Here is a 26,517-nt window from a genome sequence, read left to right on the forward strand (position 1 = left end):
TTGTTCAAAAATAAACACATTTTTTTTTTTTTGGATTGGCACCGGGTTAAACACATTAAATAAACAATACCATGTTATGCTATATATGTGTATATACAATTACGCAAGTTGATTGCTTATAAAAAAAAAAAAATTATGCAAGTTGATTTACCTGTTAGGTCGCTTCTTAGGAAAAACTAGAATCTTGTAGACGCTATATTCACCTAAATTAGGTTAAGAGATCAAAATCCCAGCACTCAGAGCCTCCGAAAAAAAACTATAAACACCAGAAAGTATCCTATAACTTTCAAATGCATGCACGAACGAATGAGGAAAAAGTTTTATTTGAAAGAAAACCCATCACCACTTGCGTAAGAACTCAAATGAATTCAATCCAACAAAAATTTAGAGAAAATAAAAGAGTAGAAAAAAAAACCTCAATCAAACCTACGATTTCAAATGCAGAGGCTTTGCAAGCTCCATTCTTCTTCGTTGTCGCAAACAAACAAGAGAGAGAGAGAGACAGAGGGAAAGATGTAACTGCCCAAGAGGTGTGTAGAGGAGGCGATACCTTTCTCACCCCATAAGACGCTGCGTTGGTGGCGAAGTCCTCCATTTAGATAACGTGTGGGTAGTTCTATTGCTACAACTCAATATCGTCTTAACAACAAGTTTTGGTCGTTATAAAAGATGAGACACCAAATGGACCTGTTTGGACGGGAAGTTTTTTAATCCGAACAAATTATATTTGTAATCGTGGAGTGCACCAACGTCATGCAATCTTTTTTAGAAAAGTAAATAAATATAAGATCCACATAAAATTAATTTTTTTAATATTGAATCCCACTTTTTTTCAAAACGATTAAACTACGCTTGCGTATTCCACAGCTGTATGTAACATTACTCAAATATGACACATTATTCCCGTGCATAGAACAAAATACTTGCCATGGTGCTTCTTAATTTTGATGATAATTTATTAGTACAACTATTTTGTTTAACTTTTTTTGTTGATCAAAAGGTGTGTTAGTCAGAAATTCTCTTTATAAAAAAAAAAAAAAAAAATTATACACCACATTATCATTTTATTTTCATTCTGTTATGTAAGATGTGACACATTTATCAATATTGCACATTCTCCTTTCATCCCATTTTTTAGAGATATAACACATTTATCACCATTGCACATCATACTTTCATCTCATTATGTAAGATGTGATATTTATCATCATTGCAATTAGGCTTGCAACCCAACCAATCCGATATGTATTTGGTCCCGATTCGACCCGACCCGACTTCCAGGCTAGCACTAACCAATCCAACCCAACTCGTGTCGGGTCAACCCATTATAACACCTACTAATTAAAAAGCCTCAGTTTGACTGCATGCATGCTCGACTTTTTCGAAAAAAGAGTCAATATCAATATATTTGGCTTGACAAGGTCTCTCACTCTCTTAAAATTACTTCAATACCTTGAAATAATCCCTGATCGCCATCTCATCACCACAACTTCAAACTACTATGCACTCAACTGAAAGCTCTAATAGCACTAGCAGCCATTCAAGTTCAAGTCTAAATTTTAATCTTTTCTGAGATAAAATCTCTGCATTGGAATAGCCAAACCTATATTTTCCTAATTTGAGCTACGGTAAATCTCTCTCCCTAGTCATAGTTGGCGAGTTCCTGTAGAAGGATCAAAGGTATATTTTATTGTTTCCATCCAACTGCCCCTCTCTCTTTCCCTCGTATTTCCCTCGTGTTTTCCCTCGTCTCTCGTCTCTCCCTCGCTCGTCTCTCCTTCTTCTCTCTGTTTGCCATTTTTTTCTGAAACTCCTCTCCCTCTTCTCTCACTCTTCTCTCTTCCTCAATCGATTGTCTCTCTGTTCCTGGGTCGATCTTCCACAGTTGTGCAATTTCCTCTCTCTTTCTCGACTTTGCTCAAGAACGCAGCAGTCTCTCTCGATTTGGGTTGGTAAAACTACCGAAACTTTATTTGGGTAAGCTTTGTATTGAGTATTTTGAGTATGAATTTGTGAAATGGGTATGAATTTGTTTGGATAAGCTGGTTATTATCATTGCTGATTTTTCTACTGTTGGTGTTGCTGATTTTTCTAAAGTTGGTTATTATCGCGTCTAGCCAAACCTCCTCTCAGAGTCTTAGAGCTAAGCCCCCATATTTTTTTTTTTCCGGTAACTACAATCCTTTATTTCTGCTTTCATTTTTTTGGGTTTGTTTGCTTTTCGTGCATGGCCATTTTCTCATGTCTTACTTTGTTGTTTTACTAGTCATTTTGGTTATCAATTGGTTTTGTGTTTGCTATTAATTACTTGGTTTTGTATTGTTGTTGTTGTTGTTGTTTTTGTATTAATTCAGGGTTTTGATTTAAGCTTGTACTCAACATGAAAAGATAATGTTGGGATTTTCTTGTTTACTAGTTTATATGCTATCATGTAGAATCTTTTTTTTTTTTTTACGTGTGACCTCTATTTTTTTTTACGTGTGCACATGAATCAAAACACATTTTCTGTGAATCATGTAATGAAGCTATTGTAAGGATTTCGGGTTGATTCTTCTAGAGAATGATCCTCCTAATGTGGCACACAGTAGACATAGAATGCAAGTCAAACTTCTTCGATTGCTAAGAGAGAATTCCTACATCCTTCCAACTAAGAAATGTGATAATGAAATTCAATGCATCTCATCAACAGAAAGGAACGAGTTTCTAAACCGACAACCTCATATTAAATCATCACCCAGCTTCTTCATATCATTCATCAACAATTAAATGTCCACTTTAATAAAAGGGCCAAGCATGTAAACTTGCCTCCATAGAATTCCACAGAATTCAAAAGGAAAAGATATTTCTATATCAATAAGAAGGATTGCAAAAAATTCTTTTTAACTTTCAGTTAAGGATGTGGTGGTCCAAAATCTCTTTCCATAAGCTTTTTATCTTGCTGAGTTTTTTTTTCTGTTCGTTATTGTTTACTTGGTTTTGTATTGTTGCTGTTGTTGTTGTTTTTGTATTAATTTAGAGTTTTGATTTGAGCTTGTACTAAACATGAAAAGATAATGTTGGGATTTTCTTGTTTACTAGTTTATATGCTTTCATGTAAAGCCTCTTAATTTCTTTTCCTTTTCTTGAAAATATCCCAGATTTTTCCTAATTTAAGCTCTCCTTTCATGTAAGCATGCTTTAGGGTGTATTTATGTGCGTATGTGTGTAATGACTTGGATGCTACATATAACGTTTGTGGCTATCCTGATCGATGTTTTCTTTCAATGTCATTTGATTCAAGAAACACCACATATATTATTTGTTATCATCATTAAGACACTTATAAAAAAAAAAAGTATATGTATATGGGTATGTATGCATTTTTTATGTGCAGAAGCTAAATCCTATTATTTGAGATCCATAACATGATTTGCTACGATAAAGAGTTTGTGAGCATGCTTATTATTGTTTAGATAATATTGATTTAGATTGATTAGAACATTAACATCAACACATCCAACAAAAAACAGATAGTTCTTTGCTATTCTTTGCATACCAAATCAGGAATAAAGAAATAAAGGAATAAAATGTGTTTGCTGTTTTTCTTTACAAAACAAAACAACAAGTTTATTTCTTTGCTGTTTTTCTACATATTTCTTTGCATACTAGATCAGCAAATGACTTTTATTTTTTACTCTGATTTTCTGCATATTTGTGGATTGTTTGCATGTCAGTTTGTTTAATTTGTGGTAACATAATTTGCTGCTTTTTGGGACTTGAAAATTTTTAAACTTTTCTGACTCATTGAAAATGTAATATTTTTTAAGGATGGACACACAAATTGATGATGATCATTTCTTCATCACTCTATTACAAAGTGGATGAGAAGGTTGTAATAGCACCCCAACGCAACATTCTAATATTGTGCTCCAAGCAATATTCAATGATGGTGAAAAGAGGCATCATTCAAAAAAAGTTCAAATGGGCGCATCTTTCACTACAGAAGAGGATAACCTCCTCGTCTCAACTTGGCTCAACATTAGTATCGATGCAATAAAGGGTACTGATCAAAAGTTTACTCAAATGTGGGACATAATTTTTGAATTTTATCATGAATATAAAAAATTGAACAATGTGAACCGTTCTGTAGTTTCTTTGATGAATCGGTGGTCCTCGATTCATAAATACATAAATAAGTTTTGTGCATTTTTAGCACAAGTAGAGTCATTGCATTCGACTGATGCAACAGAGCAAGACAAGGTATGTAACATTTTTCTTTAATTATCACAATTATATAGGACTGATTTATGAACTAACAATATTCCTATGGATTTGTAGATTGAGAAGACAAAAATTTTATACAAAGAGGTGGAAAAGAGTAACTTCACAATGGAGCATTGTTGGTGTCTTCTGAGACACCAACCAAAATGGTGGCAACACATCTCCACTCTTGGGACGAGGAGAAGGCCACAAGAAAAACCGCACGGTGAAGTTGCTATTAACATGATGGAGGAGAACATGGAAGTTTTTGCTGAGAGACCTCTAGACAAAAAAGCTGAGAAAGAAAGTGAGAGGAAGCGGAAGTCAATGGAAGGAAAAGAGTCTGAGATCAGCATTTCCTTAGCTAAAATGACCGATGATAGAGTCATGACTATGGAAGAACGGAGAAATGCTGCATTGAAGCTAGACCAAAAAAGTAAGAAAATATTTGAACTAAAGAATAAGAAGTTTGAACTAGAGAACAAGAAATTTGAAGGCAAGATGATGATGCTAGATCTACGTGGCATGAATGCCATACAACAAGAATATTTCTGTATATTCAACTAGCAATTTTTTAGGAATCGAAATATCATTCCAGAGGTAGATCTAACTCTCACTCGACACCTTATTATGTAGATATCTTAACTTCTAATATTTATAGAACTAATTTGTTTGAGAATTTAGTGGCTGCCCGGCCACATGTGGGTTGGATAAATATGTGGCTGGGTAGCAACTAAATGCGTGGACTGTGGATATTATCTTTGAACTGGAAACTGAAATTTGTTGGTATTTGTGGACTGTGTTGCTCAATACTAATGTTCATTTTATATATGTTGGACTGTGGACTGTGTTGGGGATACTGATGTTGGATTGTGGACTGTATTGGTATTTATTTGTGGACTGTGTTGCTCAATACAACTAATTCATTTTATATATGTTGGACTATGGACTGTGTTAAGGATACTAATGTCAGGAATACTAATGTTTGTTCTTTAAAAAGTTGACCAGTTGTAAGCACAAGTTTCATTTGTATTCTTTAATGGTATTACCTATGACTTCAGTTGCAAGCACAAGTTGAGAATACTTGACCTGCAATGGATTGAGATATTAGAGGTAAAGTATTTATTTTGCTCTGCAAATCATAGTGATGCTTTTCATCTAAAACCTATTTGGTCTATCCCCAAAGTCTCTTTTCTTTGTTTGGATGGCTGCATTGAAAGATTTCTGAGGTTGCTCCTAGTAAATTGGTGTCGTGTATAAAAGGGAGGAGAAACTATGGTGGGTTGGATTTAGGTTCCAAAATGTTTTGTATTTGCACTAAGCTTGGACTCTGGTTTGTGTATGGTTTGTGTATAGCTTGTGTATGGTTATGTTTTAGCATAGAAGGACACACATACTCCACTGATGCAGTACTATGGATATGCGTAGCAGAAAACAAATAAATGGAGCATTTAGCACATATTTAGGATCCTTGTTTTCTCCCTTTCATTAGTGTGTGGTTGCTTCAGGTTGGTTCTAAGCATGGGTAACTTAGGATTAATGGACTGAAGTGGTGGTGGCATAGAGTTCACCATATCTGGTTTGCCATGACAACCTTGTTAGTTGTTTTTTTTTTTACTTCACATTTATGTCCTTAATTTTCAGGTTCTTCTTCTATATTGTGCTTTGGAACTTCTATATTTCTTGTAGATGAAAAATAATAGGTTGAGGAAAAAAATTAGTTAGGAAATAATAATTTAAGGATCAAATTAAATTATTAATTAACATATGGTTAGTGTAATTGTAAAATAAGATAAAGATAAATTAAAAATATTATTATTAAAAAATTATTATTTTGACTAATCTAATGGCTAGTCCAATATGGATTCACCTAACCAAAGATTAATGCTATAGTCAAAACTTGAAATTCTAGCTAAAATTTAGACTTGGCAATGCGCCATTGCCAATGCTCTAATAATCTTCATTATTGTTCAACAAAAGTCATTCAATCCTACCGCCACATCTCCATAAGGTTCCATCTCATTCTTGCCCGAGGTCCGAGAGGCTGACTTTTCCCACTACAACACTCCACTTCTCTATATCTCTTCCTCGCAACCATTTTTTGTCTTGCAGGATATAAACAATTAAACAAAAATCGAGCAAAGGGAGAAAGAGACCCTTTCTGTATTGAGTGTGAGAGAGAGAGAGAGAGAGAGAGAGAGAGAGAGAGAGAGACCAGCGCTGCTTTTACTAGTATGAGCCAGCACCAAAAATGGGTTTCACTGCATTTCTATTCTATGTTAATGTCATCTTTTTGTTAACGAGCCCAACATGGACTTGTGCAATACCAGAGCTTAGAGCACTCATGGACATTAAGGCAGATTTGGACCCACGGAGCCAGTACCTATCTTCATGGACCATCGATGGTAACCCATGTGACGGTTCATTTAAAGGTGTTGCCTACAATGAGAGAGGTCAAGTGGCGAACATTTCATTGCAGGGAAAGGGGCTCTCAAGCAATATCTCTCCAGCCATTGTTGGGCTCAGGCACTTAATGTGGCTCTACTTGCATTATAACTCTCTTTACAAAGAGATACCAAGAGAAATAGCAAACTTGACTGGGTTGAGTGATTTGTATCTGAATGTAAATAATCTCTCTGAGGAGATACCTCCTGTGGTTGGAAACATAGCCGGTTTACAAGGTTAGTACCGATGAATTTCTGTAAAAAATTGAAGACTTCATCATGAACGAATGTAGAGAAGTGTAGATGAACAGAGGTGACGGTGATGACGAAGAGAGAAGACGGCGATGATGATGATCACAGAGAGAAATGGGGAGGGATGGCAGCAAGGGGGTGAGATCTGGAGAGGGCCAGAGGGTTGGCGGCTAGGGATTGAAATCCTTGAGCTGTTAAAACATGTAGTCGAATCATTTTTACTTTTAGCAAGTTCGACCAGCAAGCTAGTCGAAACTGCATTTCTCGGTTGGGTCGGGTTGGGTCGCACTGACAGACCGGATCATCAACTTTTTTGCATAAGCCTAATTGCAATAGTGATAAATGTGCGGCATCTTATATAGTAGGATGAGAATGTGGTGTATAGCATTATTTCTAAAGAATACATAAACATATAATCATTCAATCCTTTGAAATATACTATGAAGAATGTTATAGATGCGGAGATCGTCTAATATATCCATATAGAAAATCTAGATTATATTTGTTATATATTTTATAGAAAAATGATAAAACTGAGTTAATTGAAACTAAAGTTGATTATAAAGAGATAATAATGTTATACACCACACTCTTATTTCATTCTTTATAAAGATAGTCTACGTATCTATAACATTCTTTATAATATATTTCAAAGGATTGAATGATTATATGCTTACGCATTCTTTAATTATCATAATATTGTCTCTAAGAATGACAATTCGTGTTTGCAGATCGTGTCAATTAATGGATGTTTGACTGCACGGATTTTTATCCAAACCCAACTCGTTAAGATAAACGAATAAAACTTTTAAACTCTAACTCAATCAATTTAAATAATAGATCACATCGTATCGCCTATTTTAATCTATTTACTAATTAATTAAAAAAAGGTATCGTATCTCATGAAAGAAAAAAACTTACTAGTGAAGTGTCTTAGACTCTTTAATATATGTAAACTCAGGCTGGTTACATGCATGTGTTCCATTGCTAGCTAATTCATCCCAATTCATGCTCGAAGTTTTTCCAGCAGTAGATATTCCTATATATAATTAGGTCACAGTTAAATAGATTTTCCTATTAGCTTTTTTCTTCAAGGGCTTATTAAGTCTCGTTTGGATTCGGAAAATATTTCATCTCATCTCATATCATCATTACAAGTTTTCTAAATTTTCACATAAAATATAATAAATAATTCAAAATTTTCAAATCTCAATTCAACATTTTCAAATTTTAAAATAATAATAATATTAAAAAATAATATTCTAATAATATTTTTTTTAATTTTAATTTTTCATCTAAAACTAACTCACCTCATCTCTGAAATCAAACCAGCCCTTATCATACAAAAAAATATTTCCATGAGTCTAAATTCTAATTACTTATGTGATCATAGCTTCAGCTTTTTAGCCATATACTTTCAAAGAATAATAATAAGTTTAGAAGAACAAATCTTGCCGCAATTGGACATCTTTAACCAGATATTAGGAAAAGTTTTCATTGAGTCATTCTTCTACCTTATTTTAAAAAGAGAAATGATACTTGTAGTCGTGAGTGTGCAAGTACTGTACAGTTGCGTTGAAATAAATAAATAAATATGAGACCTACATGAAAAGAAATTTATTTTTTAATAGTAAACCCCACTCTTTTTCAAAGCGACTGCACGACGTTTGTGCATTCCGCGACTGTATGTAGAATTACTCTTTTAAAAAAGAATCATTTTATTCATCATTCTTATATTACATATCACACATAATTTTTTTTATTAAATATATGGTGTATAGATGATAAATAGAAGATTTCATTTAATTTAGCAAAAAAATATTAAATAAAAATAAAACATTATGTATGATATGTGAGGAATGTGTTACGAAAGATGCATTTGAAGAAAAAAAATCAAGAAAAAGTCTTAAGATCAACCCCTGTTTGGCTGCATCCTAACACACACCATACGTGTCGTTTCTGCGTTTCCCTCTCTCACAGACTCAGCTCACAACAGACTCATTTGAAATGAGTTTGAAATGCGTTTCCTCTCCCCCGCGTCGCCCAGCTCTCCTCCCTCCCCATTGCCATCTTTTTTTGTTTTTTGATTTCCTTCCTCATTTGCTCTCTCTGTTTCAACCCACTAGAAGAAGGGAGAACTTGATCTTCTGCAACTACATGCGTCACCCAGCTCTTCTCCCTCCATGTCGCCATCTTCTTTTATCTTTTATTTCATTTCCTTCCTCATTTGCTCTCTCTATTTCAATCCACTTGAGGAAGGGAGAACTTGATCTTCTGCAACTAGCTCTAGTCAAGCTCTATTCTTCTTGATGTTTTTGGTTATTTATTAGAGCTTGAAGTTGGAGATTAGTTGAGAATCATATTATCCTCTTTTTGTTGGTATTTTTCTGCGACTTCGTGTATCTCTTGGTTTCGGCTTTGCAAATTGCAGGAGTTTTTGTGAGCGTTTGACCGACAATCAATGATTATTCATGATTTTTAGGTATGGCTCTAATTACAAGCATAAAAAGTCCTAATTAACTCTGTTTGGTTTTTGAGAAAATGCAGTATAAGAAAATAATTTGAGCTTTTGAAGCATAGATTATTTACTGTTTAGGACCTGAGAAAATGATAAATTCCTGATTAAACAAAATGCAGTTCTACAACTTAGTTTAGCTGAGTCGATAATTCAAGGTTTGAAGGTGATTTGTGGCCAATCATTTCTTGAAGATGCATTGGGCATGGAGGACGAAATTCTATAACAGCGAAGCATCTTCTCACCCAGCGACCTCGACAGACTTCGGGACCAAAATTTCTGATCAACCTCCATCTCTCCATCCAAATCGTAACCGCCGTCATCGTCTCGCACTTCTTATGCTTTTGCTTTTGCTTCCTCCTCATTTTTCTCTTCTTTTGCCTCGTTATCGTCTTCTACACAGTATTCACCAGCACTGCGAGGGGGCTTATGGCAGATCTCGATGATACGCTGGAGGACTTGGTCGACACTACTCTTGTGGTAGTAGAAAGTCGAGATGGCCATTAGTGAGGTCCCAACTAATGGCGTCATGGCTAGGTGCAAATACGATGGAGAAGATGAAAGACAAGGAATTTTGTTCTAATTTGGCGGGAGGATGTGTGTGGGGAAAATTCGAATAAGATGCAAAACGATAATGCAAAACGTGCTTTTTGCTTTTGAAAATAAAAAAAAAAAATTTAGGTAAGGTGTGCTACAAATCAGCTGTGAATATGATTGATCCGAAGAAGAACACAAAAATCAAAAGCCTTCGTATCGCCGCTACAAAGTCTATAATCCCCGAATCCCGATACAATACAAAGTTGAGGAGGGTCATTATAGTAAAATTATAAGTCGCATGTGGGTGTCCACGTGTTCAGTAGTGGATCGCCTCTGGGGCTCTGAGAATCACCCCTCATCTCGAGAGATTCTGGTCTCTCAATCTGCTACATCTCACCCCACGATTACGAACCGATTCACTCCCTCAAACAAACGCCCAAAAGCTCGCCCGCCTCGCAGACTGACCACAGTTCGTGCGCCATCGACTCCATCCTTTATCTGATTCCATGGAGCGCGAGCTGTCGTATCGTCTTTGTGATCCTTATGCCTCGCCCTTGATTCTCTAGAAATCTTCTGAGCTTTTCTTTTTTCTCTGCTGTTGACTTCCATTTTCAACGAATCGGATGGCTCGGTTTCATGGGATTCTGCTATTCTCCGCACTTCTCTGTCTCGTTCGTGCTCTAGAAGCTAGCACTGGTGACGCTGATCCGGTTTACAGGTAAGTTTCTTTTTGTTCTTTTATCTTTTGCGTCTGCTCTAATTTTTCAAATTTCTTTTTGTATTATCATAATCGGTTAAATATGTAACCGCCTTTCTTTTCCCCAAAATTTAAATATTGATGGTTGCACTATTTGATGGAGAAGATTAGTTTGTTTACCTTATAATACCTGTGCAGCAGTGGAGAAGTATTACTTTCGAATTTCTGATACAGTGGAAGTTAAACGATTAGATAAATTTGAATGTGAGGGTAATCGCGTAAAGTTTGAGATTTATAAAATTTAGCACTGCTAGATAAATCTTTTCAGGATAATTAAGTTTTTTTTTTTCTCGGTCTTTTAAGATTATTTAGTTACTGGAGGAGATGTGTGCTTTGGCCTCGTCTTTTTTCGCAGATGAGATGATATAAGATGAAATGAGTTATGATTAAAATAAAAAGTTGAATAAAATATTGTTATTTTTAATATTATTTTTTGTTTTGAAATTTGAAAAAATTAAATTGTTTATTTTATTTTGTATGAAAATTTGAGAAAATTATAATGATTAGATGAGATGAGATTGAATGAGTTGAGAGGAGTTGTGAAAACAAACGAGGCTCTAGAGGCTATGTGAACCTAAGGTTATTGTGTAATGAATAAAGTTATTGGAGAAGGCAGTACTTGAGTATTGTTAATGTTTGTAAGAAGGAACACTCGGTCAAAATTAGAAGAACTTCATCCATTTTCTTGGATGTTAAACCTCCGATTGTTTCGAACTAGCAATATTTTTTCAAGAAATGATTTGTTTGTCTTTTGGTTAAGATTTTGAACATGGTTTTTCACTGTTGGTTGGATCTAATACCATAGAAACCAATCATGCTAAAGCCTATTAGCTGATAAGGCAACAGATATGATTTGAGGATGGTAAATCAGGAGTTGGGGATGGTGCATTTGAGGGCGTGGTGCCATGGAGTGAGGGAAGGAGGCTGTGGTGGTGCATAGGAGTTATTAGGGGGCGATGGGGGAACTGAGATGAAGGTCGTGGTGTGTGGGGTGAGGAGAGAGGGGAAGCTGGTGCTGTGTGAAGAAGTGAGGATGAAGAGATCCGAAAGACAGATAATAGACAAAAATATGTGGGAAAGACAGAAGATAGGAGTAGGACTGGGGTTCTGAAGAATGACTTGTTTTTTAAAGCATCATGTTCAGGTATTTCGTCTATAATGTTTGGTTGATCAAGAAAAGCTTTCGGCTGACAAATATTTTTCAGTGCCTCTAAACATAGAAAATATGAAAACAAAATTTTCTGGAAAACATAACCTGCCAAAATAATTGACTGTGAGAGGTAAAAAATACTTTTTTTTCTAGCAATATCCTAAGTTTAGGTTGGAGAGCTGAATCTACCTGGGATTTCAAGTACATTCTACAAATTAAAAGAATTAGTTTCTACATGGTTTAATTTGGCAATTACAACCAGGTAACTTACTTATTCATGACTTTTTCTTTCTGATTTGGCAGTTTACGCATATTTATCCTTATAGTTTTAAAACAAGTCATTTCCATTCTCTTTTGTCTTTTACAGGGCTTGTGTGGACCAGTGCGAGAAAACTGGTTGCGTAGGGGAGAAATGTTTCCATCATTGTAAATTCTCATCTGATGGAAAATCTATTGATGGTCCATGGTATCTGCAAGAACCACTTTATCTGAGGTGGAAACAATGGGACTGCCTCAGTGACTGTAGATACCAGTGCATGCTAAGTAGGGAGGAAGAAAGAGAGCAGCTTGGTCATAAGCCTGTCAAATATCATGGGAAGTGGCCATTTCAGCGTGTTTATGGGATTCAGGTTGTTACGTCAATATTTGAGGAGAAAAGTTTAGTGTGAAATGGTTATTACCTTGAATATAATTGCTTACACATTCTACATATAAATGTCTTTCATTTTTTAGGAACCTGTTGCTGTTGCTCTGTCTGCCCTCAATCTTTCTATGCAATTTCATGGTTGGCTATCCTTTTTCATCCTTTTATACTACAAGTTACCATTGAGGCCTGATAAGAAGTCTTATTATGAGTATACTGGCTTGTGGCATATCTATGGGATTTTATCCATGAATTGCTGGTTCTGGAGTGCTGTTTTTCACAGTCGGTAAGCAGCCCTTACATCACTGCTAGATTTAAAGGATAGTGTAAGCAGTGCATAAAATACTCAAAAAACAAGAAATATGATTTTACTTCACACATAAATGATCTATTAATATTTGTATTCTGGTTGTTAGTAATTGCACATCCTTCTTGGCGCACTTTGAAACAAAGTGGATTAAGTTTCGTGGTATTAGCTCTAAAATAGGGATGGCCAACTCGAGACATGCTCAGAAACCTAGTGCCGTTCACATCCTGCGGAGGGGAAAACATATTGTGGATCATTATTTCAAAGCTTCTTTTGTCTGCTTTTGTTTAAAACTTACTAAGAGGAAATAATTTGTTTTTTTTTTCGCTGTGTTATGTTGTTAACTGTTTCTTGATTCAAATATTTACAGAGATGTGGAGTTGACAGAGAAGCTATATTATTCATCTGCTGTGACCTTACTTGGGTTTAGTCTGATTCTGGCAATACTGCGAGCTTTTGATGTGAGAGATGAGGCTGCAAGAGTTATGGTTGCTGCTCCACTGATTGCATTTATGACAACCCATATCTTGTATCTGAACTTCTACAAACTTGACCATGGTAAAGCATTTTCCTACTAATCTCCACTTAAGGAATGATGTTTGTTATTAATATTCCAAAGTATTGGTACAATTGTGTCAAATATGTCTATCTTACTTTTCATTGCTTATGGCTTGGGTACTCTACCAGCAGTTTTAGAGTTTCCATTCAGCCAAGATTGGATCATTTGGTAGTTTCTGTAGAGTTTTAATGCACTGTTTATTTTAAATAGCCCTTATCTCAGCTATTTGGGACTGGTCATGCTTACTTTTGTTACTTTTCTGTCTTGGGCGATCTTTCCTGCAAAATTTTTTCATTGCTCTCGTCTCTGATGGCATGGTTGTTGGATCCTTTCCCACACAATTTACCATCTTGATTGACCATATCGCAACTTTTTCCTGAATTACTGATGCCCTATTTACCCATGAGTGGATTTGTATTTCATTCTATCCTTTCTTGTCTTGTCTCTCATCTATCTCAACAGCCTTGTTTAAGCTAACCCTGTTACCCTGATATTCACGGACTTTCTGGTATGTAAGACAAATAATATCTGACCAGTACAACAATATTTCTTGGTACCTCAATGTTTGGATCACTAATAATTCAAAGTTCCCAGAATTGTTATATTATGCATTTATTGGGAATTGAAAATGCAATCAACTTTATGATGGTACATGCTCAAGTGTCAATTATGGTGAAGCAGCCTTTGAACCTGTTATTGTGTTCATCAATAATAATGAAAACAGAGTTAGAAAGTTTTTGAGAGAAGTAAAGGTATCATGTGTGTAAAATACCAGCATGGAGTTCTGGAATTGATCAGTTTCTATCATGATCCCTCAATATATTTACCATACCTATCAACGAAGTTTAAAAGTTGAAATCTCTTTAGAGAAAAAGCTACATGTATAATATGTACGTGAAGTTGGAATAGGAGTCATGTTGGGTGACGAGTTCTAGTTTGAAAACCCACTTTGTATTGCAGATTTGAACATGAAAGTGTGTGCGATCATGGGTGTCATTCATCTTCTTGTGTGGGCAATCTGGGCTGGCGTCACTCGTCATCCATCCCGCTGGAAGTTGTGGTTGGTGGTTGTGGGGGGAGGCCTCGCAATGCTGTTGGAAACTAAAGACTTCCCACCCTACCGAGGATTTGTTGATGCTCACGCACTTTGGCATGCAACCACCATCCCTCTTACATACTTATGGTGGAGTTTTATCAGGGATGACGCAGAGTATGGGACATCATCTCTCCTCAAGAAGATGAAGTAGCATATCTGAATCTATTGCCTGCACTAATCAGCTGGTGGATGCATCAAGTACATGACATGCTCGCTCACTCTGTTAATACATTGGAATGTACTCTCTTCTTTCCTTCCTGTGTATGCATTTCTTTGAAGTGCTTACCATTATGTGTCCCCTTGTTTTGCTTTTTGTTTGATAACAACCATTTTTTTTTTTCTCCCACATGAAATTGTGGGATGTTTATCTGTGATGGAGTTTTACATTTCCTGTTTTTTTTTTGCTCCCCTCTTAGAAATTTCATAGCTCTAGATGTATAAGAAGCAAACAACCATTGCAACTTATATTTTACTGTAAAGAAATTGTGTAGCCTTGCTAATTTAGATGCTCGTGTTTATCTAGAATCACAGATACATGCTTACGCAGGAATGTATGAAGCGGGCAGACATTTGTAGTTCTTGAGCGAGCCACATTGAACATGGTATAGGCAGAAGTATAAGCCACGGTCTCATTGGGTTTCTGATTGCAGGCAGAGTTTTGGGTCATGTCACTGAAGAAGTTCTATCATCGGGAGTTAACACGACAAATGTACATTCGGCTACATTTCTTTTTGACCAACATTTACATCATGACTGCTGAGTTTCTATCCAAAAAACTTCGGAAGAGTCTGATATAACCATTGTGTAAAAAATATATCTTTATTTCGTGTTTAAAAGAAATTTTTCTCCCAAGCACTCCCCAGAATTGAACTAATTAGAAAGTATACGTTTCCTTCCCCCATCTGAATTATAAAAGAAATTATGCGCCGCAAAAGGGGTTACCTCAAACTCCAAGTGTGGATAATCCATTTCCATCAACCCCAAATCCAAGCACTCGGACTAGTTTTTAGAAAAGCAATATAGACTTGAGACGCATAGAACTTTCCTTAATTCAGAACAAAACAAAAAAAAAAAAATTTGAGAAGTTTTTTCATGTATAATATTATGGCTTCGCCATCTCTACTTATTATATATATATATATATATATATATATATATACACAATGAAGCACGAATAGAAACTTACACAGCATCTGCTTGTTGGGCATTTTATGTGCCCGCATGACTATCATGATAATAATATCCCAATACTTGCTATCTTACAACATACAATGCTTATCTCTGTGTAGATCGAACACATGACAGTGACACACAGTCGCCGCACTCAATCAAAAAAACAAAGTACGGAATGATGGCCGCTTCAACTTCGAAACACGTCTCATGATCACCCATTCGGTTTCCTAACACTACTACTATTACTCTCACCTTTATATGGTATATGTTCCGGATGATCATGATATGATTTTATATTTATGAGTTCTAATTTATATGGAATAACTCCATAATGACATGTCAGCTGAAGCTTCCACGTCATCTCCACCACTGAAAGCATCATCTCCCGCACAATATGGTGGAGGCAGTAGCATCGCCTCTGCCATATTTGCCAGCAACCCCGGCATCCCAAACACTGCTTCTTCATCCATAAAGAACACTCCCTCCGACGATTGCCTCTCATTCTCCGCCACCGTTTCCGACGAAGTGTCCATCAAATCCGCTGGCCGAAACGCCTCTGCCGCCTCTGCAGCCGTCCTCTGAATGTCCTTCGCTTCCCCCGACGCCGGCCTCGGCAACTTCGAGGCCGAGTCCGCGAAATTAAGACAGGCGGACCGCCCACGCAGAGCTATTGCGGCGACATCGTGAGCGCGCGCCGCCATCTCGGCAGTCGGGAACGTCCCCAGCCATATCCTGGACTTCTTATTGGGCTCGCGGACCTCGCACACCCACTTCCCGGAGTTCCTCCTCCTCACACCCCGGTAGACCGGGTGCCTGGTTTCCTTGAACTTCTTCCTCCCGGCACGTTTCTTCGGGTTCCTGGAAGCCAAAAGAACCTCCTCGTCAGACAAGTTGACGACGCGACCACAGCTACCTTCGGAATCGGGGGAATACTGGAAGAAATCATCCATGTATGTAGTTGGTTAGTTGGAGAAGGAATGGAATAGTGGAAGACGCAGTAGTGGGTACTGAGGAGTAAGTTCAATCAGTTTTTGCTGGTGTAGCAGATCAATGGGAAAAAGGGTGTGTTGGTTTGAAGTAATTAGAATGGATAAAAGTGAGTGTGTATATATACGTTACTTTGGGAATGAAAAAGAGGAAGGAGGGGAAAAACACGGAGAGTGATGAGGAGGAGCCAGGCTGGGAAAGCCACGGCTTCTACGTAGTTGAAGGGGAAAGCTACCCCCAAAAGAAAAGTTGAACAAAAAAATAATGATAATAATTATAAAGAATGGGGTTTAGGAGCCAGCTGGATTTTGACAAGTTGTAGGGAAGTGGGTCTCGTGAGGTGTATGGATGACACTTGGTGTATTTGACCAGTTCAGAGACTATTGATTGAAAGGAATTAAACAGTGCTTGTTTGGAAGAAAATGAAATGAATCATCTGTAAAGGTGTCAGTTTGGGAGTCAAGGAACGGTCCTGTCTCTCTCTCTCTCTCTCTCTCTCTCTGTGCTTATCATGTACTACGTGCTGACGCTCGTTATCCATTTGCCTGGGATTCCCTTCTCACCAATTCCTCGCCCATTCTTATTCTGCTCTCCCATTTTTCATACAAAATTACATTTACTTTTAACAGTAACTTTGCTTCCTCATCTAAAATTTATCGTTCAAATAATATAGGTAGGAAGGAATTTTTTAAAAAAAATTATAAATACAAATACCAAAATGTAGAGAAAAACTATTTTTTTTTTTTTTGTATTTTTAGATATCTTTTTAATTTGAATATATTTTTTATGTTATTTTAATAGACCAATTGGTACATGTGGTGATGTAACGTCAAGATGATCATCTAAGTCGTTAATTTCAGATGACCTAATAACAATACTCTTGTTTTTAAGAACAACCATTCTCTTTTCATTTTTTTATCACTTTTTATATATATATTTTTTAATTTTTTAGGGATATTTTTTTTTAGAGTTTTGCAGTTATTTTTATATATTCATTGCGTACTCCATTGATGTAATTGACTAAAATAATTAATTTATATTAAAAAAATAAAGCAGTCAATCATATTAATAAAATACGTAAAAGTGACTACATATAGAAATTTTATTTTTTTAACATTTGATGAACAAGTTGAAATAAAGAAAAAAAAATAAAAAAGAAAGGAAGCATCTACTCAAATACTATAATAGAATAAAAGGTCATTTTAAAAAACAGTAAAGAGCTAGCATAGAACTCAAATTCCTCAAGAACTCGACTATATATTTAAGATAACCTTAGAATATTTCATTATTGTTATAGTGACTTCCAATTCAACAGTAACAGCTAAAATTTCATGTTATTTGATTTAAGAAGTGTTTAATTATTGTTGTATAGGTAAAGATGATTCAATTCAGTTCGCCCACCCAACAATAAAAGAATAACACCTTATAAGATCATTTTAAAATTGCATTTGAATATTGAACTGAGTTAAATTGAGTTGAGTTGAGATGATAAAATATTATTTATTATTATTATTATTATTTTGATATTTGAAAAAATTGAATTGTTTATTTTATTTTGTATTAAAATTTAAAAAAATTATAATGATGAGTTGAAATGAGTTAAAGAAGTGAAAGAATAAGTTTAACTTTTAATGATTTTTTGAAATTTTGGGATATTTTTTCCCCAATATACAACGAACGATCTACTGTTAATGCGCATCAATTAAATGTTTTTTATAAATAAATAAATAAATAAAAATATTCTTCAAATGATTACCCAGTCAAAAGAGAAGTTAAATGGGAAAAATAGGCGATTAATCGGCAGCAGTTTAGAACTTTCGTGGAAGCAGGAATGCACGTGGCACGTTTTTTTTATAAACAAGCGGAAACCCTTTTTGGGATGACGTCACGCATATCCCAAAACACGGTTGACAGTTAATAAGGCCGTTTTTAAGAGTACGTACAACGACAAGGAGAGACAGCGGGCGGTGGTGGTTTCGCCACGGAAACGCGTCGTTGAACCAGCCACTCTGGGTCCCACGTTATTTTTTTATAATTTTATAATCTCCTCTTTAAAATTCCTGAAAAGATCCCACTTATCTCAACTTGATAAATCTAACACGTGTCCAGCTTTTAATTCTTATTTTCTGCCGCCCTTTCACCTCTCCCCATCGCTCCTGTCCCCTCCTTGAGAATCAGTTAAATCACATTTGCCTCGCTTCCAATGTGCCTCCAATCTTTTATGAGTAACGTTAGGTAAATTTATGAAATATGTAAATATTATATAATTATTTTCTAAAAAAGATAAATTTATTATTACAAATTAATTTATTTTTATATGAATTTTATATTTATTTATTTTATTTAAAAAATTTATATGTCACTTATACAATCTACAATAATAAATATTATTATTTTTTATTTCTTTAATATTTTTTATTGTTTATTTTGATACTTTTTTTCTATTAACATGAAATCATTGTTGCTGATGTGGCATAAGAGGTGGCATGGATGGGCTCGGTCAGTGATAGCAACATGAAAGTATGCATAGGGTGGATATCAATCCCAATAAAATTATGACACGTGACCAAGTAAAGAATTTATTGTGTTTTACTTATCACTCCCATCGTTCCAATCTAGAAAGGCGGTGGGGGAGGATGAGAGTGACAGCAGCTATGGATAGCCTAGACCTAAATGTGGGTTTGTCCTATATTAAGTTTTTTTGGGTATAAAGTTGACCATACGTACGACTCAGATACTCTCTTCCTTAGCTATTAATGGAATTATGGAGGAGGAAGGAGAGAGGCATGGGGGTTCTCAGGACTACTACTACTGCGATGGACAGCTCATTCATGCATTTGAGTTGGCCTAGTTTGATTGGGACAAAGCCAAACCTTTGACGTTGACATAAGCTCTTTCCTGGTTAGATTGAAACTCAATTGAGAATTTGTTTCAGACCAAGATATCCGACCATGACTCTGATCCACTTGGCAACTAGGCTCTGGTTCCATCTGAGATTTTGCATTGATTCAGTTTACATATATTGACCAGAGAAGGAAAAACGAATATAGAAAAAGTCCATTGCTTCGAGATAAGCATCCCCTTAATTCTTACAGCACGCGCTTCTCACTAATTCAGCTTCGACTTAGCCCACGTATTCCTTCCAGAGTAAGCTCGTACGTAGCACTAAATTAAAGATATTTTATACTGCTGCATTTCCCAGAAACTTCTATTTTCAATGAAGTCATCCCTGCATGTCCAAGATATCTCATTATATTTAAAAGCGACTATAAATATGAATAATAATAAATAATAACATATTTTTCTTTCATGCGTGTCATTTGTGTTTCGGTCTTATTACAGTTTTGTTATTATTTTTGTCATTTACTTTCTGCATGTTCCGTGTAATACCATCTTTGCATCTTCTTTTTTTGATCTTCTCTTCACTCAGTGGTGCAGGGGACAGAGGCAAAGGGAGGTGGGCTTGGACATGGGCCATGGCGGTCTAAGGTAGTTAGTGGCAGCACGGGGATGGCTGGAGGCCGTGGGTTGAGAGAGAGAATGGGAGAGAGACGCTGGACAGGGCTGGAGCAGTGGTGAATCTTAGTGGCTCGACAAGGAGGAGGCCCACGATGCCTCGTGGTTGCACTGCCAGCGGCACAAATCACAAAATCACCACACAAGTTTCCACACAAATCACAAATCAGGGGTTGTCGGATGAGGAAGGAGGAAATGGAGGGGTCGTCGGCGAAGGACGAGGCTGGTGATGGTGGTGCGGTGCCGTAAGGGTGGCTAACGACGGTGCTACGGGAAGAAACCCATGCTTGTAGAGGAAAAGAGAGGGCTACGGGCTTTGGCATGTTGTGGGGGGAGAGAGAGAGGTCTGTGGGGACGAGATCGACGTGAGGAAGGTCGCCAGTGACTGGGCTTGGTGGAGGCGCAGTAGAGGCGGCCGGTGGCTCTGGGAGGAGCCGAGGAGAAGAGAGATCGAGAGGGAGAGGGCCGTGCAGTTGGAAGGAGTGAGGAGAGAGAGGGAAGAGGAAAAAATGAGGGAAAAAGTTAGGGTTTGGGACTTTAAATGTCAACCCTTCATCTTGAATCTCCAAAATTGATCCAACAGTAGAGGTTAAAACATTAAAAATAAACTAACTTAAAATAGATAATTAAAATATAAATTCAACTTTAATTTATAAAATACTAATATTTCATCGTTAAATAAATGATAGAGTTTTGTTAAATATTTTTAAGAGAGTAAAACCATATAAATAATTAGAATTTTTAATATAATTTAAATCTCATAATATTCTTAATTAACTAAAATCATTTAGATAAAATGATTTTCTACCATTTAATATTTTTGGAGTTTCCAAAATAGAAGAGACTTACTTTAATGATGAAAAAATATAAGAGCAATATAGAAATGAAAGACGCTGTATTTTTTCAGTGCTCCCTGGGTCGTTGAGTAGTGTGGTTGAATTTTACCATTCATATATTTTGCTAAGAAAACTATTGCTAGAATACTCAAAATCTTTTAATTTTCATATTACTATAGCGTTTTGTTATCATTATAATGCTTGTTAAAATTTATTTTTTTGTTCCTGTACATTAAATTATTAACTAATTAATTTTATTTAAAAAATCATATTATCTTTACATTTCGTGGTACTGTCGACGTGCGGCGGCGATTGGCTGAGGAGAGGTGGCGTGAGAGAGAAATGGTGTTGTTGATCTTTGGTTTTGATGAAGGAAAATACTATGCCCACAGAACATGTCTATCGAAATCCTTTACCAATTTTTTTTTTTTATTTTTTTTACTTAATGATTAAATAAGTTTTTTTAAATGAATATGTGATTTTTTTTATTTTTAAAAAATATTTAAATAGTTTTAAAAAATAGTGATAGAAAAAATAAAAAAAAAGATTTGTAACGTTCAATAAATAATTTTTGTAAAACTCTTCTGTGGACGTAGCAACGTCAAAAAAATAAAGTGTCTCAAACAATGAACAACTAAAATTCATCAAATGACATAAAGTATTTCTTTTAGGTTTTCTTTGTTTGGTTTCTGGGTAAGAGTGTAGGAGATGAAAGAAAGTACAAAATTGCTCAATTTCTTTGTTTTCTTTCGGTAGCTCATCGATGACATATCAAAGCATCCATCATGCATCATCCAAACTAAATGATAATGCAATAATTTTATCAATAAATTATAATATAAGTAATGTTGATCTATATAATTTAATTAAAGAAATATTAATAATAATAAATAATAATATTTTATTATTATAGAGTATGTGATAGTTAATTTAATGTAGATTTCAATTAATGAGTGATTGGCTAAAAGAAAAATAATTAATTTTTAGTCAAATTTGTAACTTTTTTATCTACTTGTGAAAATCTTGTGAATTAAAAAGCGTATTAATGAGATAAAAATATAGAAAACATTCAATTGGGCATGCGTGCCTTAGGCACGTAACAACTTTTACCAATATATATATATATATATATATATATATACTAGCAGTGGTTTAACATGCAAAACACGTTTCCCACGTTTACCTAATTAGATGAAAAAATAAAATTTTTGAAAATAATATGTCCAAACAGCAAATAAAGTGTGACTGATCCTTACATGCAATACAAAATTTTGAATAATTGAATTAGTTGTTAGTTCACAATCATCAACATTGAAAGAGTACATAAGATAGATTAGTAAATAACCTAATGCATAGGAGCATAAAGCCTAGAGGGCTACTACAGACACAAATGAATCACACAAAGAGATTCCACACATTGATATGGTATACTCATAGTGTGCCACCATGTATCCCAACTCTTTTTTTTTTCCCCTTCACTTGCCTCTGCCCCTTCCCATGCGTCTTCGCCTATCTCTCGCCCTCTTCGTGGCTGCCATAGTGGTCGGGGACCACCTCAGGGCTGGCAGAAGTCAGGCCCAAGCGGTACCGTCCCCCATTCATGGCAGCGCCTCTTCCGTACGTCTCCCCTCCCCTACTCCCCCTTTCCCTCGCTGCCTCCGCTTGTCTCAGCCAGCTTGCCGTGCATGGGAACTCCCATCCCCCACTGGATGCTGCCGCTTGGACTGCTAGTGGATTCTGCTGGCCCTGAGGTGGTCCCCGACCACCATGGCGGTCACGAAGAGGGCGGAGGCAGGAGGGAAAGGGGGAGGAGGGGAGAGAAGACGCACGGGATGAGGAAAAAAAAAAAGAGAGGAAAAAAAAAAAGACGTGGCACACTCAGTGTGCCACATGAGTGTGTGAGATCCCTTTGTAGGATCTTTTTGTGTCTATAGTGTCTATATATCCTCGATCCAAAACTTATACATAAAAAAAAAAAGGAACAAGAGGGGCTAATTAATTTGATGAGTGGTGCTACACCCAACACTGGGGTTGGGAGCTCTTGTTGGGGCTCTTACTAGTTGTTTTAGGTTGAATTTTTTTTTTTATATTTTTTTATATGTATTTTTTAATACATTTAAATATATTTTAAAAAATAAAAAAATTATAATATTATTAAAAAATACTTACTTAATTATTAAATAAAAATAAAAATGTTAATAAAAAAAATAAAAAACTTATAATGATAAAAATTGACGGTAGAAACTAACCGTAAGAGTAGAATTTTCCTAATTTGTTTGATAAGGTAAGGGGGGTGTCGGGGGAGGCAGTCTTTCTAGTCCAAGTCGCCGTACGTCACCCATGACGAATTAGCTGCATTGCTCTAATTTATTAATCTTATCATTATCATTATATTAAAAGGTGATTGAAGGTTTCCAAATCCAATCACGCAGCTTGAAAAGATAAAGGTGGTTATGCTTTCCTTCTCCTTCTATTCATTAGTCCTTTTAACTATTTCTTAGCCGCTTTTGGAGCAGTATTATTCCTTCTGTTAATTGAACCTATCCGCTAATATTATTTAGAAGAGTAGTAATATCTATAAGCTTCACATTTTATATATTTATTTAAAAATATATCATTTTATTTTTACATCCTATTTTACTTACAAATATGTCTGGAATTATTTTCATTACGTGGATAAAAAGGTAAAATGATATATTTTTAAATGAGTGCAGGGTGTGAGACTTATGTTTAAAATTTTTCTATTCAAAAATATTATTATGTTAATTAATTAGCTTTGTATATATAACTAATCTTCTAATCTAATTCCCACTCAAAATATATATATATATAATACTAATAATATTCTTAATTTAATCCCACCGGCCATTTACATTAATAGAAATCATTCTCTAGTGCTAGGCCATGGCTGCTTCTAATTTTATTGACCTTATCTTTAACAATCATCCTCTTTTGGAAAGACAAAACAGATCAACTTTCTTTTTAAAGTAATTAGATCATCATTCATGTGGTCATGATCTTTCTTGAGTATCTTCATCATGATTGTTAATTTCTTTTAATCTTCCGTCTAAGGTCAGCCGAGGGATTCTTTGATCTCTTTGTTGTCTTTTTTTGGGTATGATATTTGATAAGATCACATGATTTAATCAGTTGATGAAATAACACGACCTTTAGATCGATCTTATGTATATATGTATATATATAAAGTCGGACCCATTGTGAAATAATTATCATGCATAAATCAGCTCGATCGGACTGCTTTGGAATGATTATCAAAACTCAAAGGTGCAATCGTGAATGATATATAATCACAATTAACCCTCATGCATGGATGAGAAACAGAGAAAAGTTCGGTCAGCTTACGAAGTAAAGAAAACAAATAGAAATTTTAAAAGTTGATCAGTCAAAAGCTATTCAAATTTCCTGAAAATGCTGCCCTTGATTTTGGCACAAATTTTGCCTCGTCTCAAATCATGTTTGACTACCATCATGTCTAAAAAGTTTATAGATATTTGGATATTTAATAAAATCCTTCTTCTTTTGAATCAAAAGGGCGGATTAACTATTAATTAGCAAGGTACGTGCGTAGGCGTATCTCCAAGATATAATATAGACAGGGTGAAACTTACTCGATCGTAGGACGTCGTATCAATAAAATTGATTACATAACCATTAACTTTAAACGATATAACATTATTTATTTGAGTACGTAGCATGTGTTCTGACTTCTGAGGTTAAGTGAACTACTGGATTGATCATAGGCCATTGAAAAATAAAAAATAAAAACTTGGCAAGATCCAACACATGAGAAGGTCGAAATATTGTAAGCTCTTGAAATTTGTATATACATCAACAACACAACCACCAAGACATGATCAGCAGCAAAATCAACACTAGTTCTACCTTGCTACCTACCTAACGCAACTGCTGCTCATGTAGTTCAGAACCAGAACCAGAATGCAGAGAATAGTGTAGGAAAGCACTTTGAAAACCTAATTGGAAACCAAAAATAAAAAGAGAGGGAGAAAACCATACGCAATATGGAAAATACTCAAAACTTTTCCATGAATACCATTACCTGAAGTGGCGAGCGACGATTATCTATATTTATATATATGTTTCTTTCTTCCGATTTGTGCCTGCTTAGGAATAACTCCATAAATCTTCTCCATCTGAGTCGTCCGAAGACTTCGACTCAATCCTCGGCGGGCTCACGAGCATTCCCTCCGCCATGTCCACCAGCAAGTTCGGCATGTTCAGGAGCGCTTCCTCGTCGATATACTCCTCGCCCACCTGAGTACTGCTACTGCTGATCGTCGTGTCCTTATTTTCCGAGGGCTTCGTTTCCTGTTTTCCTCCAGTACTCTCCGACGTCTCCGGCTTCCGTGCTATAGCCTCCGCCGCTCTGGCCGCCGCGGCTTGAATATCGCTCCCCGATGTCGAAGCTGGTATAGGGTACGAAAGGATAGAATTCGGGAAGTTAAGAGAGGCATCGGGGCCTTTCAAGGCCAGAGCGGCCACGTCGTAGGCGGCGGCCGCCATCTCCGGAGACGGGTACGTACCGAGCCAAATGCGCGTAGTCTTACGTGGCTCCCGTATTTCGGACACCCATTTCCCGCTCCGGCTCCGCACTCCCCTATACTTCGGGCTCCCACCGGAGGCCTGTTGACCCGGTGATCCGCCTGGAGATGGTACGGGCCTACGAGACGGGTCTTCAAAGGTTGCGGGGCTGGGAACAGAAAGACGTGGCGTAGTCTCCTCCTGGCGCACATTAGCTGGGAAAGAAGGTTCAGGAACTTGTATGGAGAGGCTGGGCACCGCAACTTGGGGCTGTGGGTCATCTTGGCGCACGTTAGCAGGATTATTGGCCATGTGAGTGCATGAATATGTATACTTTTGTTTGTTTACGTAAACAAAATATGGAAAAAATAGATAGATAGGGGTCTGACCGTAATATAGAATTGATCTGTGAAAGGTTTGATGGTATGTGTCATGGGATTTTGGGTTCATTTAAGAGGAAGTGAAAGGATGGGGAAAAGCGTGGGAAATTCGTGGCTGAGGCTAACCCTCTAGGGTGACATGGTGTGACCAAAAGTGGGCACACACGTATTAGGCGCAAACTAGCAATTAGCTGTAAACTACCCGGTCAATTAACATTTCCTTTTCATTGTGGTACTTAACCAAACACTTTTATCTTTTCTTTCACTTTCATGGAAAAATCTCTAATTCCAATTTCTCATCATAATAAAATAGAATAAAAATATATAATATCTATTGAATATCTCATGTTTTACGAAAATCTATTTCTCTTCTATTTGAAGTTTTTAAGGTTAATGAAATTTCAGAAATATCTTTTTTAATTTCATGTGAATTGGGATTTTTTTTTTTTTTTTTACTTTGTTGGTGATGATTAATTTAGTTCATGGTATCTATTGTTATATATTAATATGTTGGTCAGTTTTGGAACTTGTTTTGCATTCTATTAATTACGAGGGAGAGTAGGAAA

The 26,517-nt window shown here is 36.1% G+C and overlaps 3 protein-coding genes and 1 non-coding gene across 4 annotated transcripts; 2 read left to right on the forward strand and 2 right to left on the reverse strand.

The window, feature by feature from the left end:
• Nucleotides 1-3,169: 3,169 nt before the first annotated feature.
• On the forward strand, nt 3,170-3,297 carry LOC118344344. The gene has a single exon (XR_004798116.1). It is a non-coding gene; the product is annotated as a small nucleolar RNA snoR80 (small nucleolar RNA).
• Nucleotides 3,298-10,320: 7,023 nt separating this feature from the next.
• Nucleotides 10,321-15,024, forward strand: LOC108998584 (post-GPI attachment to proteins factor 3-like). Its single transcript, XM_018975162.2, has 5 exons — nt 10,321-10,705; nt 12,262-12,523; nt 12,627-12,823; nt 13,215-13,402; nt 14,364-15,024. The coding sequence occupies exons 1-5, from the start codon at nt 10,611-10,613 to the stop codon at nt 14,648-14,650; spliced, it is 1,029 nt and encodes a 342-aa protein (XP_018830707.1). The 5' UTR covers nt 10,321-10,610; the 3' UTR covers nt 14,651-15,024.
• Nucleotides 15,025-15,584: 560 nt separating this feature from the next.
• On the reverse strand, nt 15,585-16,806 carry LOC108998585 (dehydration-responsive element-binding protein 1D). Its single transcript, XM_035689005.1, has one exon. It carries the CDS (start codon nt 16,620-16,622, stop codon nt 15,984-15,986), a length of 639 nt encoding a protein of 212 aa, XP_035544898.1. The 5' UTR covers nt 16,623-16,806; the 3' UTR covers nt 15,585-15,983.
• A 7,933-nt stretch (nt 16,807-24,739) lies between these two features.
• LOC108998614 (ethylene-responsive transcription factor ERF027-like) lies at nt 24,740-25,990 on the reverse strand. Its single transcript, XM_018975216.2, has one exon. The coding sequence runs from the start codon at nt 25,881-25,883 to the stop codon at nt 25,155-25,157; it is 729 nt and encodes a 242-aa protein (XP_018830761.1). The 5' UTR covers nt 25,884-25,990; the 3' UTR covers nt 24,740-25,154.
• Nucleotides 25,991-26,517: the final 527 nt, after the last annotated feature.

The sequence above is a fragment of the Juglans regia genome, chromosome 1 (genome assembly GCF_001411555.2).
Source record: "Juglans regia cultivar Chandler chromosome 1, Walnut 2.0, whole genome shotgun sequence".
In the NCBI taxonomy this organism is placed as follows: domain Eukaryota; kingdom Viridiplantae; phylum Streptophyta; class Magnoliopsida; order Fagales; family Juglandaceae; genus Juglans; species Juglans regia.

What these genes read in the sequence shown, in the direction of transcription:
- LOC108998584 (XM_018975162.2), top strand. Translation starts at nt 10,611, where the DNA reads ATGGCTCGGTTTCATGGGATTCTGCTATTCTCCGCACTTCTCTGTCTC. An exon ending in GACGCTGATCCGGTTTACAG is followed by an intron (nt 10,706 to 12,261) that starts GTAAGTTTCTTT and finishes TGTCTTTTACAG; the next exon opens with GGCTTGTGTGGACCAGTGCG. An exon ending in AGTGCTGTTTTTCACAGTCG is followed by an intron (nt 12,824 to 13,214) that starts GTAAGCAGCCCT and finishes AAATATTTACAG; the next exon opens with AGATGTGGAGTTGACAGAGA.
- LOC108998585 (XM_035689005.1), bottom strand. Translation starts at nt 16,622, where the DNA reads ATGGATGATTTCTTCCAGTATTCCCCCGATTCCGAAGGTAGCTGTGGT.
- LOC108998614 (XM_018975216.2), bottom strand. Translation starts at nt 25,883, where the DNA reads ATGGCCAATAATCCTGCTAACGTGCGCCAAGATGACCCACAGCCCCAA.